General features: G+C 38.5%; 1 protein-coding gene across 1 annotated transcript in view; it reads right to left on the reverse strand.

The window, feature by feature from the left end:
• The window catches only part of LOC148017456 (uncharacterized), a 193581-nt gene extending 177208 nt beyond the window's left edge, over nt 1–16373 (reverse strand). Inside the window, exons 1-2 of the mRNA XM_087663178.1 lie at nt 15999–16373; nt 13641–13835 (exon numbers count right to left, since the gene is read on the reverse strand). Of these exons, the coding sequence (XP_087519304.1) occupies nt 13641–13835; nt 15999–16334 (531 nt within the window). The 5' untranslated portion in view covers nt 16335–16373. The remainder of the gene's footprint in view (nt 1–13640; nt 13836–15998) is intronic.
• Between the last annotated feature and the right edge of the window lie 232 nt (nt 16374–16605).

Raw genomic sequence — 16605 nt, forward strand, 5'->3', positions numbered from 1 at the left:
TATCTCATGTGACAATGAAGGTAGAAAAGTAGCTTCAGTCAGGTGGATGAATTTAAACCCCTTCCTTAGGATCACCAATTTTCTTGTAAAATTGCACTCCATGCTACACATGCAATATGCTTTTTTCAAACTTGGCCTTTAGCCAATCAAAATGTTCCTTGATGTTACAATAATACCACGGGGCATCCAAGGTAATGGAAGATGAACCCATGTGGTGTAATAGAGAATCCTAGTTGCAAAACCCAATCAACCAAGCTTCACATCCTAAATAGATAGAGTTTTGAATCTCTTTGGCTAATGAAAAAGTTAGAAAGTAAAGAGAATTGACCATAGGTGTCCAAGAAGGTCATTATTGAGTCCCAATTACCCTCAATGATATATGAATGATCATTAGCAAAGAATTGAGCACAAAATGTATTACTTAAGGGATAAGGGAGATCCTTATAAGAAAATATATTGCAATAGAATACACAAAATTTGTGAGCTCAGAACATGGAGAATAATTTTTTTAAATTATTGTAGATGATTACAATAGATAGCTGCTACTTTTTTGCCATATGCTTCTATTAGGAAGCATTGATAGCACATAAGAAACAGAGGAGAGCAAACATGATGCATATAAAAAAGTGTGACTATAGCAATGAAAATGAGCCACAAACTGATATGCTAAATAAAGCATTTCATGTATGTTTTTTTGATAGTTCTATCAATTATGCATTATATAAAATTGAATATATATTTGATAGGTTTATCAATTATGCATTATAGTTAGTGTAATAGCCCTTCATGCTAGGGGGGACGAAGGCATGATCCCCCTTAGGCCTCGTCCCATAGAGAGAATCTCTACCCCTTTCCTATCTTCCCCCAAAGAAGGTTGGCGGGAAAAGTCACATTGTGACAGGGGCTCCAAATAAGGGCCTAGAGTAGTAATGACTCTACACATGTATGCAGTCAAGGAGTAATGTACCAACACCAAAATTGTAATGTCCCCATTACTCAGTTTATGTTAAAAGACATTATGCGTATACATTCCAAAAATTGTTTTATGTCGAAAACAAAATTGCACATTTTGAAAACTAGCTCTAAATATGAAGATAATTGTTATTATTAATGAGGTATTATATGCTAGCTCATGGAAGAAAGGCTTGGAAAACCCTCCCAAGACTAGCTTATTAAAACTATGTTTGTAGTATAGAACAACAAAAAGAACTAGCTTAGTGGATAGTCACTTGGTAGTTAAGTGCATGTGGGTGACAACACTACTGGGATGGGTGACCTCTAGGAATATTTTCCTACAAGCTAGTGGGAGCTTCTCACGCGTAGCCAATGGTGCCAACGAAGCCTTCGTAGCCTATTGCCAAGTATGGCAAGATGCCAAGGTCTATGCCTTGGTTGTCGCCTTGGTCATGAGCCTTGGAGTGACGCATGCTCGACGTCGATGATGTCATCAAAGACGCTAAAAGAAACCCGTGCAAAATTCTCTCTATTGTTGATGCAACAAATCTCTATTGCAATCAACCTCTCTCTCTCCACACCTATGCGCAAGCACTGCTCGAATCCATCAAGCTTTTTATATGGCTCCCAAGAGACGTCGAGATGCTGAGCGAGGTCATGCCTACTTAGAGAGCTCCCCAAGGCAAGGAAGTAGTCACTATTGAAGCACAAGCGGAAGTTAACCATGAATGCATTCAACCCGAAGGACAAGTTATTCCACAAGAAATTGAGGTTTCGGCCATAACCCATAATGACGATGGATGGCCGAATGGAGATAATCACGTTAGTACATAAGAAAATGATTACGATAAGCTAGAATGTACTTAAACTTGCAAAAACATATAGTATTATCAGTTGATTTTTAGGAAGGAACATGGGAATTGATGAAGGGGATAGATTCTATGCATCACATACATTGATAAGTGTGTTAAAACTGTTTTATGGTTATGTTTGCTTTTGGATTTGTGAATGATGAATTATGGCTCTTATGATTCTATGCTTGCATAGACAGATGAGTTGTGGATTGTGGTGGTTTGGGACATTGGGGTCCCCAACCCAATGCTCCTTAGTACTCTTCGGAGCATGCAAAAACTCACTTGTGGGGGGTGGGGGTCCTATGAGCACCTGAGAGGGCAAAGGGCCGAGTGATAAGTGCCCTTGTTATGTAAGACGACTCCTGAGGCTCAAGGAAGCTTAGAGGGGCTCTGAGACAGTAAATTCCCTGTTAACTGTGGGGATGGAGTGCAATCACATATAGCCCAATCTTGAGGGGTTGGAAGGTCCTATCCTAGGCTTGACGGTGTCTTTCTGCGGAAAGATGATTTTGTACCACTCTGGAAAGTGATGGTTTTGATTTCCGAATTTTTTGTTATGTGCTAAAGATTGAGTTTAATGAACCCAATGTAATGGAGTAATAAAATGAAGTTGGTTTTATATGTCCAAACAACATGGTAGTACGCTTTGCTAATTAGAATACTAAGCAAACCCAATCGAGAAAGTGGGGGGCTTCGATCCTGACGATTGAACGCCTATGGCTAGGTGGACTTGATAAGTTGGGTAAATTTCTAACACTAGATAGAGATGATTAAATCATGACTCTCCCAATATTGGTAGGATTAATTACCAGGCTTAACACTATTTTAGGGGACTGGAGCTAATATTTACCTTATGGGTAGGGGGATTGAGTTACACTCTCCCCTGTCTCTCACTCTCTTTGAACCAAGTGCGGTGTTAACCTCACTCCTGCCTTTGATTGATTACAAAAGTGGTCTTTCTTGGGTGGGTGTTAGATTGCTATTAGGGGTGACTTGTCCATGCTTCCCCTGTGAAGTAGAACTGAGATTCCCCCATGGGGAGATGGGATGGTGATGTGCATGGATATGAATTTCAATCAACTACTAAGAGGACTCCTCCGAGTCTGTTGGAGGAGGCACCTCACAAACATTGGTTTGTCTCTAACTATTTGGCCACACATGGCCACCATTTGGTGTTGAAATTAGAGTTTACTAGGTGAATGTGCTACTCATAAATGCCTTCTCCTCATATGGGGAGCTCACAAAGATAGAGTCAACAATTCTCTACGTAGCTACATGAGGAGTGGAGGATTAATCTCTGAAAACCTTTGAGTTCTCCCTATTGGATCTTCTAATTGATCCATCTTAGGAGAGGAAAGGATCAATTGTAATTACAAATAATATTGTGTCAAGTGGCCATCCTTGACTCACTAATCTACAAAGAGGGAAGGGGGACGAGATTGCTTTGTTCACAAAAGCCTAGGTAGTTGCATTGGTGGAAAATAAAGTAATGTGACCACCCTTCAAAAGTTTTGTTCAAAGCTAATGGAGCCAAGGATGAAGAGAATGAAATTATAGCTAATGCAATCATAAGCCTTGTTGAAGCCCATATTGATAAAGAAAATCTTGTTAAGGCTAAGAGCAAGGTCTATTAAGTAAACCGAGTTAACAAGTGAATCATGAATTTTCTTGCAATAGACAAATCTATGTGACATTGGACACAATATATTAGGAAATACATGTTTAATCCTCAAAGCTATAGCATTTACAACGAATCTATATGGTAAGTTGAGTATGGTTAGTAGGCCCTAGTGGGATAATGCATCCTCGCAAGGGATTTTGACCAGCCCTATGTTTAACTTCTTATGTGCACACTATGCACCCACCTATACTTGGCCATTTGTTACAAATCTTCACTACATTCTTCTTAGATAGAGTGAAAAAATTTAGTTGGTGTCCCATTGAAGTAGAGCTCCTTATTTTGTTTCATATTACAAAATACTACAATTAATCTTTGATGAAATGGTGGTCATGTAGGGTAACTCAACATAAAAGCCCTAGGTGTAGAACTACATAAAGGTATGTAGTGTGTTATCATAATCAGTTAGTCATAGTTACTCCTTACCCACTATGGATGAAAGGTGCTTTTTGAAAGTTGTAGAATCATCATTTGTAAGGATGTGGGCTTTGTGATCTTGAATTCTAACAATAGTTTCCTTCCACCATTTGTACTTCAAGTGGGAAAGTAGAATGCATTGGTCAACCATATCCCATGTTCCTCTAGCTTGCACTTTTTCACTTTGAACTCTATGCCTTTCAAAATCGATAATGTTATATTCGAGGCTTTGCAAAAATCCTAATGACCACTTGATCATTAGGATAAAGGATAATAACAAGAAGAATATTATGTTGGTGCCTCATAGCTCCATTGATATTCACTATGCTAAAACAAGCTTGAGATTTTCCAAGTTGCTTAAGCACCCTTGTGATAACATCAAAGCATTTCATCCAATGTTTAGGATAAGGGACTAGATAGTCAAGAGCATTCGACCAATGTTACACAATATCTTTTGTTAGCTTTTGATTAGTAAGGCAGGTATTTTAAACCTTAAGTGATGGACACCATACATGAATCTCTTAGCTAGGATAACATTGTGTGTGGCCAACATTGGACAATAATCTGATAAGACCGCATGAATAGGACTTGAGACCCCAATCTAACTACTAAGAATCAAGCATGCTATAATGCATAAATCCTATCAATGCACGCACCTATCCACACATAGTTGCATTTTTTATCATGTCTAGTGTATTGCAAAATGGCATGATCATTATCAATTAGAGTAAGATCTTGAAGTCAGTTATTCAACACTAATACATCCCAATCTAAAATTGGACAAGAGTTGTGTTTCCCAAGCCATGCAATCCATCTTTGTCCATTGGGTATATAATTATCTTGCTACCTCATAAATTAAAATGATAGTCCACCCAATTAAAGGTTGGCTTACACTATTTTCCACTAATAGCAAAGTGGCAACCTTACCCCTCAATCATCTCTACAAAAAGGTAGAGTAATTAGGGAGAATAGACCTTTGAACCTCTTATTTGGCAGCTTGATATATTGTAAGGCAATCACTACTAGGTTCCTATTGTGTATTAGGTTATAACACACCACTTTCCTCCTCTTAGAGTTTAGGCCCTTGATATTGTGGGAGGTTGCAACATGGATGCATCTTCTTAGATACTTTATCCTTAAAAATAAAGATTTGGGACATCAAATTCATCCTTCTCATTCCCAAGGAAGTGTAAGAGTTTTTGTCAACCAAGGGGATTTGTGCCACATTTTTAATAGATATCCTTGGTTTGCCATGTGTTTGTTGTATGTTTTGCTTATGTACACTACATCAAACTTTACAATTTCTATTAGAAGAAAAGTTAAAGTAGTATTGTGTCATGAAGTGCTATGCCATATGGCCGTTTATAGGTTTTATATTTCATATCAAGGGGTTCAACTAGTCATTTATGACCTAAGGATGTTCGGCAAAAATTTGTATGCCAAAAATAGATTTTTGTAGGCTTTGAACATATGACCTACTCTTTATGTACCCATGCTTATATTTTGAATATGATGTGTCGCTAGTATAAGTAACTACAAAAAAATCTAGCTATGATAGCATCATAGCTAGATTTTTTTTTGGGGGGGAGGGGGGGAAGTAACTCTTTTGTTTAGGTTGACTTTTTGTGATTGCTTATCCTAGGGACACTCATCATACTTAAAATGTAAGCATGGGTCTTGTGAGAGTGCAAGGATCCTAATAAAAGTATCATTAATTATGCTCCATGGAGGTCATAATCACAAAGGAAAATGATGATTGCTTGTATGTAAGCCGAGAGCAAAGTTGTAGGTTATGATGTGGATGGCAAGATGTAATGTTGATTGGGATATAAAATTGATGTAGCCATGTCAATAGAATGTAACCATGACATGCTTTAATAAGTAGAGCAAGGTGCAAATGGCCATGAGCAACATGTACAAAAGGAGAATATAAAAGATGGCATGCTTACTTGCTCTTCAATTATTTGTTGTTTCACTAAACTTCATGAGAAGGATAGTAGGGAGCTATTACCTAATTGCTATGAGTAGACAATAGCAAACAAGCAATTATATAGGCATTTTTCATCTACCCATATCATCATAAGCATGTATTTATGTAATTCCATTATGAAGTTTTTGACTATATAATCCATTTGTGTATCATCATTGTTGGTTTGGATAGTATTAACTAGGGTGGTCATTTTCTCTAATCCAATGCTATTCTTTTTTTTCTTGGAGTATGCTCCATCAAATAAATTTTATTCATGATTTTCCTATTGAAGGATATACATAGTGGTTTAATGATGTCACAGTATGGGCCCTTGGCTTGTAACACACAAACATGACTACAAGTTTATGATAAATATGTCTACATGATCTTCCCAAAAGAAAAGAAAGATAGCTAGAGAGAGAGAGAGAGAGAGAGAGAGAGAGAGAGAGAGAGAGAGAGAGAGAGAGAGAGAGAGAGAGAGAGAGAGAGAGAGAGAGAGAGAGAGAGAGAGAGAGAGAGAGAGAGAGAGAGAGAGAGAGAGAGAGAGAGAGAGAGAGAGAGAGAGAGAGAGAGAGAGAGAGAGAGAGAGAGCTTAACATCCTAAAAGGTGTAGGGGAAGTGGGAAAAGGCAATAGTATTGAAGTTAGAGTACATAACATGTTGGGTTATTAAATCTAGTAAGAAGCTATAGATAAGATAAAATCTATCATATGAGTCTATGGTTGGTCTTGTGGTCAAGAGATACTACATGAGCTCACATTTTCCTTGAATTATTAGATTAAAGTTTATTGGGTTGGCCCTAAAGCTCAATTTTTAGATGGATTCATGTGGATGTGACTTTGAGCTATGAGTGTAGATGTCTAATGAAAAATAAGAGTTAGATAACAAAATTTCTACCTTAGAGGAAGGGTGGAATGTTGGGCGAGGATTATGGCTTTGAATCCTTAGAAAACAATCTTGTCTATTGGGGAGGATGAGTCATCTTAGGACTTGGTAGGTCCTTAGCATTCCTTAATATTGATACCTTACTTGGGTGTTTTCTCTATAGTATTAAAGACACACTAACATTATTAGTTCCATATTAGTGTTGATGGCCACAAAAACATTGCACTTAAGTCATCTCCACCAAACAATACTTGAGCTAACTTTCAAGCATCTTTTGCAAGGTATAATTTGGCTCTAAATGAGCTTGTACTTATCTTTTTTAATACTACTCTAATATGTTTAAGAATATGTTTTGGGTTTATGGAAGGGCAAGAAATCCACGCATACACTTTTTGGTATAAACATTGTACTAGAAGAAATAATATGCTTGGAAGAGAGTGTACATTCCTTTGTGTCTCAAAGAAAGTATTCGGTGCATCTATTTGCCAATATGAAATATCTATAGACACAATGCAGAGTTTTGACATAGTGGGAATGGTCACATGATCCCATAGTTAAGGAGACCCAATGCATTTATGACAATCATGATGGTATGTAACTATTTATTATGGTTGGAATTACTAGATTAGTCAAATTCTGGACTATACTAAGGAGTCTCAAGTCATCGGAGCTAGTGTGATTGCAATGGATGTCATCCCTAGCTTTATTAAGGAGTTTGAAGTAATCATTGATGCTAAAATTAATGCAATTGTTGGTATCTACCTTCTTAAATAGGAATAACATGTGGCCTATGCCTCACATACATTGAAGCTTATGAGGCAAATTGTGCTATTAATCATCTAGGGCTTCTTATTGATGAACATGCTACTCCAAAAGTTATGGTAGTTTTCTTAGGCCATAAATATTATTAGGTCATGAAAGTGTAACTTGATTAAAAGTAACTCACTCTTAAGAATCTAGTGATATGGTCACACAATTACTTTGCAAAATAAATAGAACTAGCATTGAAAGAATGTAACAAAGAGAACCTAATAGGACATAAGAGAGAGAAGAAAGAGTGCAGAAGAGAGAGAAGGAGAGTGACTAGGAGAGAGGAAGACTAGAAGAAGAGAGAGAAAGATAGAAAGATAGAGACAAAAAGAAAGAAAGAAGAGGAAGGAAGCCATGGAAACCGTGAAGGTGAAGAGAGAGGTTCTTGATTAATGCATGATGATTGACCTAACCCTCTTACACCTTAAATACCATTGGTGTGATTAGTTTTTTCCCCGTAATTCTCATATCTCCTGCTCGTTACATGCCATCTTGACTTAGAAGGTTTTTGTCCTAAAAAACAAAAGGAGAATGGGGGAAAGAGGTAGGATAGTACTCCTCTATGTAGAAATACAAGAGAAATGAGCAGGGGGGCTAAGTGCCATGTGAAATGGGGTCTAGAGAGGCATACAGAGTATGGGCTATCATACAAATGGGCCGATACACAAAATGATCCGCCATTTCATGAAAATGAGAGCCCTGGATGAAGTAGACAACATTCTATCCAGAACAAGACTGCTGTAGAAAAATAGTCATAACTTTGGGTGGGGAGCTCCAAATAGGGCGATTGAGGTGTAAACGTGGAGATTGTGAAGTGTACTTTCAGCCCATGTAGGTGTGGTTGACCTAAAAATTTTCAAGATAAAAAATAATATAAAAAAATTTACTGTCTAGAAGCAAATTGTAGTCCAAATAGGTCCAACTGTGGCTAAGTTTCAGCCAAAACACCATCCATGAGGTGGAGAAATTCCTCCAAAATGGATGTTGGTATCCAAGAAGCTCCCTCTAGAGATGGGCCTTGCCATTTGATCGAGTACTCTCTGATCAATTGGGTGTGAAACTTCTTTTCTATCTGCCCAATGACTACTTTAGGAATGTATTGAATAAGACCCTCTTCATTCATGGGGGGAAAATCTTTCACATAGTCTTTTTGGGGGTCCTAATGAATCGTTTCAACTGGCTCACGTGAAATACATCATGGATCTTAGTGGAGGGAAGGAGTTGGAGGTGATAGGTCAAGTCACCCACTTTCTTGACTATCTTATATGGCCCATAGTAGTGGTGTGCCAACTTATTGCATGAGCCATCCTTGAGTGTGGCATATTGGGACTTGGGGACCTTGAGAAGTACCAACTCACCTTCTTGAAACTCAAGAGAGTGCCTCCTTTCATCAACATAGAGGTTCATGTGGTCTTGGGAAATTTTAAGGTTCACTTTGCACTATTAAATCAAGGCCTAAATGCGATCTAATTCCTCTTTCCCATGTGGGTTGAGCTTTTCACTAAAGACGATTGTAGGGAGGGGTATCCAATAGCTATATAAAGCCTCAAAGGGGGACACTCCAAGTGCAATAATCAAGTCCACAATTGCCTCATAATTTGCAGCCAAGTTGAGTGGTACCTTAGAGCATATGTGAGTGCTAATTTTCTCATTGCCATTAGCCACCTGCACCTTAAGGGACTATTGTAATTATATGGGAAAGTATCTTAAACTATCAAGGACTAATTTATTTACAAAGCTATGCATGTTGCCGCTATCAACAAGAATAAATACATGCTTCCCATTTATGTTTCCTTGTATGCGTAGTGTACTTGGGCTTCTAGAGCCCATGCATCCATAGATATGGAGCAAATGGAAGTAGTGGTATCTTGTATGCATAGTGTACTTGGGCTTCTAGAGCCCATGCATCCATAGATATGGAGCAAATGGAAGCAGTGGTATCTAGGGGTGCCATATGATCAATACCATCCATCTCATGAGGAAGAAAACCACCGTGGTGAAAGGAGAATCCTTTTGGGGAGTGAAAGAACTATTCATGGTCAAGGTCCTCCTCATAATCAGTATTTTCAACATGGGACATAGGAGACATTGCATTCAGGTCCTCATCCTCATGTTCATAATCTTACAAGACATACATGCTGTGAAACTTGACAGTGGCTATCCTATAAGGGCATTAAGAAGCATGATAGGCTGTATATTTGTCCCTACATCTCAAACGTAAACCCTTAGCATTTCTTTCCTTAACCACATTGAATAGTGAGATGAATTTAGGACCACTTAGGGTTGTGATGCATTGCATGGTTTGGCTTTAGCATACTTAGTGTCTCCCTTTGGGGTTGGTATTGTCCCAAAATGCCCTATTTTCTATCAGCATTGAAAGTTGGAAAAGTAGGTATTTTGGGGCTGCCACTAGGCATGTTATTATACTGCGATAAATCCAACCATATTAGTCCTACCTTATGGGGATACTTTGTTGTCCAAAAACAAGTTGTAAAATGTCACTCTTGTGGTAGTTCTAGACATATCTTTGAGCCAACTCTATGGCCTCAAACAAGCTAGATGGTTTTTGAGCCATTACATCAATTGAAAGGCATGGCTCTAGCCCATTAATGTACTTGTGCAACTTTTCATCATCACTAACAGCCTCTACATATATTGTCAAGTTCATGAATTGATTTGTATACTTAGATACGGTAAGATTACATTGATCAAGTTGGTACCATGTTCTTGCCAACCATTCATTTTCTACCAGGGACACAAATACTTGCACCATATGCATCTTAAAGTCATGTCATCCCAATCATGGAATTGCTAATTTTTCCTTTGTATATAACTCGACCATGTATGGGAAAAGCCCTCAAAATCAAGAGAGGTGAAAATGATCTTGGCCTCATTGGTGCATGGGTAGATGTGAAAATAAGCCTTTAGCTTAGAGGTTCACTCTTCCAAGTTAGCCAGGAGGGAGATTGTCCATTGAACTTGATATAAATGATTTTTTCATGCAACTCATTAGTGCCTTGCTATCCATACATTCCATGTGCTCCATGCTACCCATACATATATTATCCATGAGGGCCATGCTGACCAAATTATCCATAGGGGCCTTGCTACCCATGATTACCATGTGGGGTATGCTACCCATCCCATGCTACCCAAACTGAAGATTAGGGCCTTGTTGCCCAAAAGTGCCATGTGCATGCTGCCCATGAGTGCCATGCATGTCATGCTGTCCATAAGTGCCTTGTGGAGTGTACTATCCATAATTTTGGACAAGCATATAATTTCCATTTCTAGTGGCTGTTGGTCTCAAGGAAGGGTTGGAAGGATTGGCAATATGGGATGGAAGGATAGGTTCATCATGCCTTGTTGAGGGCTCGCTTGTCTCATAGGTGCTGGAGGGAATACCACACATCCCAATGATGCCTTGTTGGCCATGCATGGTCTCCAAGGGAGGGGGTCGGTTGGCCTCAAGATTTGGTCGATGCTCCCTTGCTTGCATTGAGGGGGCTTCTAGTGTCAAGACAATAGGGGTCAATTACTCCATTATCCTAGTCATTGTGGCCATCATCTCTTAGTGTCTCTCAGCATGATGATTCTCATGTTGGCAGAATGTGTGATCAAGCATAGAGTGATGGTCCAATTGAGGGGGAATTTCTTTATGCATCTCCTCATAGTCCTCTTGGGTGGATCTAGGGTCATTCATTGATTCTTGAGAATCTTTGATTTCACCTTGAAACTTCTCTTGGGCCTTTGCTATGCCTCTTTGTCCTGCCATTTTGAGTGTTGTCCAAACATATCCTTTGGCACAAAATCTGAGATATCTTTAGCTAGAGAGCTCTAATCGAGGAAGTTCTTGATTCAAAATAGAAGGAAGGGCGCCGAAAAATTTTTATCACAATTTTTTTTCAGAATTGGCTGTGAGCAACTTTTTGTGACTATATAGAAGGGGACTACAACCTATCCCACAAGACCACTACACACAAAAGTGGATGTAACTCTCCAATGGGAGCTCCAATCGGAGAGCTTTTTGAATCTATTCAAAGGGGACAAGACCCTCTTCAAAATGATCCATGGCTCAAAATCTCCAAATTCCTTTTCCTATAATAGGTTTTCTAGAGCAGTCCTAAAATTCCTACACCCTGTCTCACAATTTGTATTGGTCCAAAATCAACAATGTTTGGCCTTTTTATGATGGAAAAGCCTTAGACAACTAATTGTGGCACATACATAATCTCTAGAGCACACCATAGCATCCATACATGGCCTGTTGACTGCCTCCAATGATTTGGCAAACTCAATAAGAGTCTTGAGTAGCGTACATTCAACTCATAGTCAATACATGTGTGACATACATTGCATTTACATTTCCAATGTTCTTCCAATGGTCTTAAGGGTAGGGATGGATTACACCTATACCTACAAACAAGTTATTGGGCTCCAAGACTTGAGAGGCATGCAAAGTTCCACCTCGAGCCGGGTTGTGCACCCTTAGGGTCGTTAATGGAAAGGGGGAGTCACCCACTATTGTCTTGCTATCTCGCTTAGCATCAGCCTTGATTACATCAACCACCTGGAAGAGACATGGAAAGAGAATTCTAAGCTAATCAATGAGCATGGAATGCATATTTTGGAAATAGACTTTTAGCTTTGATGAGATGCTAGGTATAATAGAAAAATTGGATGGAAAAGGTGTTACCTTAGGAATTTAGTGACTCATTGATTGCTTAACTTACCCCTTTTACAAATTTTATTGAGTTTACTTTTAAAATCACATCCTACGAGATGGTTATGGTTAGGAGATTGAAAAGAAACTAAATCTAAAGGAAGAAGAGAGAGAAGAAGGATCAAATATCGATGCTTTGATACGAACTATAATGAAGAGAATCTAATAGGACCCAAGAGAGAGAAGAAAGAGTGCACAAGAGAGAGAAAGAGAGTGACAAAGAGAGAGAAAGACTAGAAGAAGAGAGAGAAAGACAAAAAGAGAGAGAGAGAATGAGAGAAAGAAGAGGAAGGAAGCCATGGAAGCTGTGAAGGTGAAGAGAGAGTTTCTCGATCGATTAATGCATGATGGTTGAACTAACCCTCTTACACCTTAAATACCATCGGTGTGACTGGTATTTTTCCCAAAGTATATCCTACTCACTACAAAGAACAAACGGTAGTCTTAAGTAAAGTATAAATGCATGTTATAGATTGGGATTTAAAAAGTATTGCATATCTAAAGAAAGTTAGGTCCAAAGGAAACATATATGACTGACATTAATAATCAATCATTAGCACCTATATTAATTGAGTTTTCAATAACTTTTATCTTGGTTAACTGTTAAAATAGAAACTTATACATGAAATTGTATCCCCATGCAACTAATTAAGTAACAAGCTACAAGATATCTTATAGTTAATATGGAGTGCACTCCCCCCTTTATCTCCTTTTAGCAAAATTAGATCTTCAAATATGTAAATAAAGATCCTAAAGTGATCAATTACCAAGGTGGATTTGATTTGCATCTTTTTGCTTGTTGTTTAAAAATACTCTAGTATTTGAGTTCTCATTATTGTCTCTTTGACACAATCTCAACGTTAACAATCCTTAATATGCTACATTTACATGATAGATGTTATAAGATTAAAAAAACTTGTAATCATTATCTTTAACTCCATCACATTTTTATTATTAGGATAACTCTGTGTGTGCCCGCGCGCGCGCGCGCGCGCGCGCACACACACACACACACACACACACACACACACACACACACACACACACACACACACACACACACACACACACACACACACACACACACACACACACACACACACACACACACACACACACACACACACACACACACACACACACACACACACACACACACACACACACACACACACACACACACACACACACACACACACACACACACACACACACACACACACACACACACACACACACACAGACACAGAGAGAGAGAGAGAGAGAGAGAGAGAGAGAGAGAGAGAGAGAGAGAGAGAGAGAGAGAGAGAGAGAGAGAGAGAGAGAGAGAGAGAGAGAGAGAGAGAGCACCTGAAGGATAATAGCTACTAGCCAAATCACTTTGAAAATTCCAATTCTGCTAAATTCTGCCCCATAGCAATGCCATAGGAGAATCCAAATGCGAGGGGTAACTTTATTGATTGAAGCCTTGTCTGCTACATCTTTCCACAATTCTTCACAATGTTTCGTCGCTTCGTGTGGGTTTAAGTCATATAGATCCTTAGCCTATAGGAAATACAAGAATTTAGCATCTTGCAGAACAAACTAGATAGATTTTAGTGATTCAAGTCCCATTGTAATCCTTGCATTGAACATTAATTTTTAATATGTTTGTGAAGACTAGTAACTTGGTAAGAAATTGCTCAAAAATATATTATGTCAAAACCATAAAATGATATGTCTAGTTTGTAGTTGATCGTGTATTGAACTGGTCAATGGCAAAAAACTATTGAGCTATCTATGGCACTTATTAACATTATGTAAATATTTCCTCACCTGTGTTTTAATAAATAATACAACATATTGTTAAGGTAATCATATAAAACACTCATAAAAACCCTTCAAGGTTTTTAGTAGTATTTGCACATGTGCTTAATAGATGAGTTAATAAAGAAAAATTAAAGAGTGAAACAATGAGCTTTTCAAAATGATGATTGATTAATCAAAGCAAATTGGAGACAATAGAAAATTACAAAAAAATTAAGAGGCATAAAACTTCATGAAACAAGAGAATTGTTGAGGAGGACCACCATAAAGATGTTATTGAGGTGTTATTCATAATGCATGAGCATCCGTGACAAATGAATATGGTTGATAAATGTGGAGACGTTAAGATTGATTGGAGACTTAATGCGATTAAAGATGGTGGATGATGATGAGCTATTATATTTATGTGTATAGTGGTGATGGTGCTAATGATGATATGCTTTGTTGTTTTCATGACACTTTTAATATGATAGGGCAAAGGGGGACTATAGGTAACACTTAAGACTTTCCCATTTGACCCTTTATTTTCCAACTGAGTTAAATAATATTTAGGCAATAGTTAAACTATATATACTATATGGCACTTAAATATAAAAAAGTTGGGCTGTCTTGATATTTCTATCAAGTAGGCCGATTTATCAAGGGTTCACAAAAGAGTGACTATCATGAGGGGCCAACATGGTGTTTTTATAGAATAGAAAATATAAACAATTTCACATGGCTTAATTGTTTGACTCATATTAGACATATATATAGTATATCTGCATTCATGCCACATCTTTAAGTGGCTAAGAAAGATGCATGTTTTGTGCAAAATTGTCAATAGATTAGGCTGAGGTATGTTTTGGATTGGGAGGGAGGGGGCATCACTTTGGGATCACTTTATTGGCCCATTTACCCTAGATAATGGTGGTGCTTTGCCCTAGGCATGGTATTGTTATTGTTGTAAGGCTCATTAACTGCGTATTAGAAACAATCTTGAATGCTCAACCCTCCATTTTTTGTAAGTGAAGGAAGGTTGCCAGATAATAGTATGGGAGCTTCCCTTCTTTCCAAAATTGTAAAGCAAAGGATCAATCATGGCTATTATGTGATAGAGCTTCACTCACTTCATATAGGGATAAGCTTCTATTAGGGTGAAAGGGCCAATAGAGTGTCATCTAATTGCCCAACGATGCAAACTTCAACTTTACATGTTTAAAAATGATCTTAAAAAGTTTTTACTTTAGCTTTTTGATTTTTTGTTATAAGAAAAAATATGGCCGAAATTAAACACTATGGCACAAGGGCAGGTAAATAAATTTATTGCATTTTTTTTTTGATCAAGCAAGCCTAGTTATAAATAAAGGATTCACAAAAGAGATGTGACCATAAGGGGCCAATAGAGTGATACTACTATTTTAAGGTTTTACAAAATCCAAAATATAAAAAACTTTATATGGCTCAATTATTTGACTGACATTAAACTTATATCTAATACATAATAATTTGTATCATAGCTTTGAGTGGTTTTAAGAAATGCATATTTTGTGCAAAATTGTCACAATATTGGGGTGGGGACTACTTGCATTTGTGGGGCATCACCTTATTGGCCTTAGATTCCATTTCACATTGCCTAAAGCATGCATGGCATGTGTTCCGCGTGGCACAAATTGTTTGGTCAAGTGTATAATGAGGGGTCGGAGAAGCGTGTATCGACAATGTTAAATAGCTCATAAGATGATTGGGGATGAATGATGACATGTGTAGCTTTGTTTAATGTATTCAACAATGATGATGAATGTGAATGATGATGGAGCTGCATCATAATGTTTAGCTGGAGTATTGGAGGCCTAAGGCAATGAAGAATTATGGATGATATTAAAGTGCTTGTAGCTTTGATTGGGGAACGATGGTCTTTACCTCGAGCGTTTGACGGTTGCCACGAGCGATGAGGCGTGAGAGCCAAGACCAAGTGCAGAGGGTGAAGAGGGAGGCCTTGAGCTCGGGGCTGGGCCCCGCTGTCTCCTCGCGGGGGGCCTGGACGGAGAACGCCGCATCACCATCATCATCATCATCATCAGCAGCAGCAGGAGGCGATGATACGTTATCCTCCTCCTCCTCCTTCTTATCAATAATGTCATCATCATCCACAGGCGATAGTACTTGATCATCTGCCTCTTCCTCCTCCTCCTCCTTCTTATCAATTATATCTTCATGGCCATCTGCATCATCCTTATGGCGTACACTGGGGGACATGTCTGAGCGCCAGATGAACGCAAGTATATGCTTGCTTGCTCTCTCTCTCTCTCTCTCTCTCTCTCTCTCTCTGTGTTACGTGTGTCTACCTCTTCCCCCCCCTCCCCCCTCAATGTACCTGCACGATCTGATACTCCCACCGTCTCGCCGCCTTTGAACCTTGAGCCTTTCCTTACTAGGCTCTAGCTCACATAAGCTATCCGCTAAAGAGATACAACGCCTCTCTAACGCTTTCTTTTATATCTAACTAGGTGTTCCGCGCCTAGACTCG

The sequence above is a fragment of the Lygodium microphyllum genome, chromosome 22 (genome assembly GCF_053477565.2).
Source record: "Lygodium microphyllum isolate KBCC chromosome 22, Lygodium_microphyllum_v1.1.10, whole genome shotgun sequence".
NCBI classification, from domain to species: Eukaryota; Viridiplantae; Streptophyta; class Polypodiopsida; order Schizaeales; family Lygodiaceae; genus Lygodium; species Lygodium microphyllum.